Source organism: Athene cunicularia, assembly GCF_003259725.1.
Source record: "Athene cunicularia isolate RWA chromosome 26 unlocalized genomic scaffold, athCun1 chr26_part1, whole genome shotgun sequence".
Classification (NCBI taxonomy): domain Eukaryota; kingdom Metazoa; phylum Chordata; class Aves; order Strigiformes; family Strigidae; genus Athene; species Athene cunicularia.
In genome coordinates this window covers 1,424,715-1,429,783 of record NW_020799136.1, presented here as the reverse complement: position 1 = coordinate 1,429,783, position 5,069 = coordinate 1,424,715, and the positions used below count along the sequence as shown (strand labels likewise).

At 55.8% G+C, this 5,069-nt stretch overlaps 1 protein-coding gene across 1 annotated transcript in view; it reads right to left on the bottom strand.

The window, feature by feature from the left end:
• IKBKE (inhibitor of nuclear factor kappa B kinase subunit epsilon) overlaps positions 1-3,774 on the bottom strand; it is a 15,984-nt gene extending 12,210 nt beyond the window's left edge. The window contains exon 1 of the mRNA XM_026864104.1: positions 3,630-3,774. Coding sequence (XP_026719905.1) covers positions 3,630-3,774 — 145 coding nt within the window. The remainder of the gene's footprint in view (positions 1-3,629) is intronic.
• Positions 3,775-5,069: the final 1,295 nt, after the last annotated feature.

The following is a 5,069-nucleotide window of genomic DNA, read 5'->3' as shown; positions in this document are numbered from 1 at the left end:
GCCCCCCCCCCCCCAATCCTCGGCACCCCCTGCCAGGGCAAGAGGCAGCCGGGAGAGCAGGCAGGGCTCACAGTGCGGGCTGGGATGCAGCGCAAGGGGCAGGGCAGGATGCGGGATGCAGTGTGGGATGCGGATGTGGGATGCAGGATGTAGGATGCAGTGTGGGATGTGGGATGCAGGATAGGATGCAGGATGCGGGATGCAGTGTGGGATGTGGGGTGTGGGATGCAGGATGCAGGGTGCTCAGGGCACAGCCCCGCTGCCTTCCCAGAGCAGAGTGAGGCTGCTCGCGCTTCCTGCTCGCTTCCCAGCCCAGCGGTGCCCACGCCTCGCCCAGCCTCCCCCCGCAGCCAGGGTCTCACGGGCAGGAGTTACTGCGGGCTGGTTTGGGTGTGTCTGAAGGCCCCGTCCTCACAAAACGAAGACCGCAGAGGTACGTGAACACATCGGCCTGTGGTGCACCCAAAAATTGATTAAGACGCTTCACCAGCCTGAGTTTGCTAATTACTGCTGAGCTTCATTTCCCGGTCACGTGTGAGTCTGCTCGAGAAACCCGCCCAGGAGCTGCTGGGCACGGGCTGGCCCTTGCCCTGAGCTTATCGCCCGGCGTCTCGGGCTGGCGCCGGGCAGCAGGGACGGGCTGCAGCCGCGGAAGCAGCGTGACGCAAGTCTAACGAAGTGAAACTTTAAATCACTTTGATTAAAATCATTTTGCTCAGCTAAGAGGAAGAGAAAGGGACAGGGGGACTTCTTGAAGTCATTTCCAACTTTTATTTTCTATGCGTGTGGTAACTGTACTTCAGCCTGTGCCTGTCCCACTCCACACGGGACCATCAGTCGACCCACCCAACACGGGCCAAGCTCCCACGCTGGGGTGCAGCCTGGGTACGTGCTGCCGTGCAGTGTCCCTCCCTCACCAGGCAAAAAGATTATCAGTTTGAGCTGGGGATGCTTGAGAAGCCTTTCCCCAGGCAGAAGAAAATGCAGCTCATTTCTCATCTCAGGCCACCACTGGAGTTGTAGATCAGAGCAGTTAACACAAGGGAGAGGGGCAAGTAAAACCTCCGGAGGGAAATTCCCGCTGAGTTTCTTCTAGAGCTGCCCAAAGGCAAAGAGCTGCTGCGGGTGCAACGGTTCATCCACACGTGCTCAGCCCCTGCACCCGGGCCCCAACCGCGGTTCGGCTCCTCGCTGCAGAAAGAAACCGAAACAAAGATTTTTGAAGGCAGAAAACCCAGGGTCGGGCATTTTCTGAGGCTTCTGACCTTTTCATGTTGCTTCAGCTTTCACTGATGGGTGAAGGGGTAAAGACAGACAGGAAAAAAATAATTAAAATCGTTTATAAACACCCAGAAAAGATTACTTTCAGGCCGTGCCACAAGTCTTTCCACGGAGCTCTCCACAGACGTGCCCGAAAGGGAAACCAACGCGCCTCGATGCCAGGACGGCCCCGGCCCTTGGAGCCCGGGGGCCCCAGGACACCCCAGTTGCCCCAGCAGCTCTCCCGGCGGGTTGCACTGTCAGGTCCGGCCTCAGCGGGACAGCCCAGTCCGACCCCAGGAACCCACCCGTTGGGTTTTACCCTGTGATAGCGCCCAGCTCCTTTCAGACCCCCTCATCCCACCTTCTGGTTTCTTTTCACACGTTACAGCTTTTTTCCTTTCCCTGGTTGCCCCAACAGCAGATTTTATCCCCCCGCTCTCGCAGCTGACACCCAGACCCCCTCCGACCAGCTCAGGCTGTTCACAGCCACAGTCAGAAACCAGTAAATCCCACTTAGCACCAAACCTGCACCGAGACCCGGGGCCAAGACGCGCCCACGGGGGGGATAAACCCCGCGTGTGACCCCAGTGCCCGGCAGAGCCCGCGGGAGCCGACACATGGCCTTGAAACCAAGCTCGGGATAAAAAGAATTGTTCCAGCTGGTGGCAGCAAAGCCTTAAAAATAAAGGCCGAGCAGGCAGCTCTGCCCGCAAGCAGGCACCTTGTCCTGGGGGGGCTTGGGGCAGAAAACCGGCTGCAGGGGGGCTGCAGGCTGCACTGCACACCCGCCTTGCACTCTCCTTGCACGCCCGCCTTGCACACTCTCCTTGCACGTCTGCCTTGCACACTCCTTGCACACTCTCCTTGCACACTCGCCTTGGCCCCTGCCCACAGCACAGTTCGTCCCAGCAAAGCGAAGCCACGCAGGGCCCAGGGGGGGCCTCGCCATGTCCCCCATCTCCCCACACCCAGACCCCACGGTCCAGCCCAGAGCATCCCCTTTCCCTCCCTCAGCGCCCTGTCACAAGGGGCTGAACCCTCCCGTCGCTCACCACGGCCGTTACCTGCTAAAACCCAGCAGGAGGGGTTGGGGAGGGTTGGGTCAGGCCTGTCTGCACTTGGGAAGAAGCGATGTGACCAGAAGGGTTTAAGGGATTAATTGCAGCGTCCTCCTCTGCGTCGCTGGACAGCAGCGACTAACAGAAAATCAAAAATCATTTGTTATCTGTGTCACCCCGTTGCCTTTCTGAATCCTATTTCATGCTTTAAAAGCAAAAAAAAAAAAAAAACCAACAAAAAAAAACCAACCAACATGCCAGAAGCCACCTGCGTCCCCCAGAAATCAATGAGGACTAATTGAAGACTCACCCGGACGGAAGGGAAGCAGGATTCACCCCGGCTGCTGGTTTAGTGGGGACGGCTCCCGGCTCACCCCGGCTCTGCGGCTGCTCCCGGAGGAGCCTGAGCCCCGGCGGGCAGCGCTCGGGCCGTCCTTGGGCCACGCCAGGGGGGTGTTTGGCTGCACGAGCCGGTCTGAGGGCAGTTTAACAGGGATGCGGGGCAGGATGCTCCCACGCTGCGTGGCCGGAGTCTGCTGAAGCCCCGCCAGCAGCAGGACCCAGCCCGGGGCGGGGGCACAGGCCCCTCTGCAAAGGTGGACGACAAAACCACCGCGACAGCCTCAAACTGCAGCCCCCAGATTAAAAAAAAAAAAACCCAACCAACCAACTTTCTGTACTAGAGGCATAGGTCTGTCTCACCTTGCTGCAAAGTAGACCTGCCCTGGGCAGAAAACTGTTTTTTTTTTTTCAGCAAAACAAGGTTCTGCAGCAGCAACCTGAGGCCGCTATCGCCCAGCAGCTGCGGCCGTGCCCGCCGTGGGTGCCCAGCCCGCTTTGGGCATCACCACTGAGGCTGCTGCCATCTGAGCGACTCAACGAAGGAGCAGAAGCATCCCGGCTTTCCAGCTCTTGAACCCCCACAGCTTGTGGGGGAGACGTGGGCCATCACCAGCACGTGGCGGGGGGACACCCCCAAGCCCCCTCCTCGCCCTGGTCCCCCGCAGGAGCTCACCCCGGGGATGGTGTCCCCAGCTGACTTCCAGCACGGCACAAAGGGGCTGGGTTCAACATCAAACCTCACCGTAAATAATGAATCCCTTGACGGCTAAATAAGGAGAATCCAAAATGAGAAAGCCCTGACACCGCTCCCCAGCGTGCTCTCAACAAACCCCATCGAAAAACTGAGCTGGGGGAAAGCCAGGAACGACCCAACCCATAATTTCAACCTTAAATCCTCTTTCGCAGAGACAGCTGAGGGCCCACCCTCTCCAGGAAAAACGATAAAGCATTTTTAAATCGGGTCACTGCAAGGAAAGTTGATGCTCCACTGGCTGCTGTTCCTGGGGGTAGGCGAGCGCACGCCGGGGGGGCGGGGGGAGACGCGGGGCTCTGCCTGCGGCCGGTGCTGCTGGAAGCCCCACTCCAGTCGCTCGTTCCCCGACGCCCTCATCACCCACTTACCGGTGCCCGTCGCTATTCAGAGAAATTTCCCGAGGAATTTTCCCCCCCATGAATTCCCAGCCGGTGCCTGCAGCGGAGCCCCGGCGCCCGCAGACCCGCTCGCTCCGTACATCACTATTGCTCTCCGTCGCTCAGGATTTCCACCATACCCAAAACATTTATTTCTCCAAAACTATTGCTAATGACAATGGATACATTTTGTTGTCCCAGTATGGATTTAACATTTCCAACACAGATACTCCTAATACTGTACAATACTGTACCAAAAGAAAAAAAAAAAAAAAAAAAAAAAAAAAAAAAAGGATGTACCTCCATATTGTACAGAGTTATATATACAAAGTACAATTTTACACAGTTTAATATATACACCATATATATATTGGTGTAGAAGACATGAAACAATGGAAACTGTTTTAGCAAGAACATTCCATCCCACCATTAAACAACTGCCGTTAATAAAACCCCCAAACCCAACGCACCGTATGAGCCCGAGCCCACTATTGCAGGACTGAGGTTTCACACCAACGGAGAAAACAAAGATTTCTAGACTTTGCGACCCAACTTTCCTACAGTACAGCAGAACCGTGACCCCACCGCGATCCTTTAAAACGCGTCAGAGATGGTTTTCAGCAACTGCCCTATTTTGGCTACATCGAGCTGGTCTTTTGAAGAACCTGCCGCTCACAAGTATTGCTCCAGCAGTTTGGCACGCTCACGAGTCCAATCCCATTGGACTTTGGTAATTCGAATTACAGGACTCCGCCTGGAGAGAAAGGCTGGTGAAGTCCGCTTCGGAAGTAAGGTTGCTATAGTGCCTTTAAAAGGAAGGGTCCATCTACTATTTCCTTGCAAACTGCTAAATATTTACCCTGTATGAAGCTTGGTGTATCAAGTATTAGTACAGCAGGGAGCTGCCCTCCCTCTCCGCATTCACCTCTTTTTGGCCCATCACTGAGAAACAACGCTCTTGTCTCCAGCTACGCTATAGGAAGCACAAAATATAACACGGGGAAAAAAAAAAAAACAAAACAACAAAAACAACCCCCAAAACAACAAACCACAACCAAAAAAAACCAACCTTACATTTTCCAGGCTTTGAATTGCTGTTCTGGCCTCTCTAGATCCAAGATCTCTTAGAACCAAGCCTGGAAAATAATTCATCTGCCTTCTGGGGGTGTGGTGGAGGTCAGCGGAGGCAGAGGGGAGCGACTGAAAGCGCCGCCGCTTGCGCGGGAGCATCCCGGCCCCCCCGGAGCCTCGGCAGGCACAAGGCAGTGGGTCAAG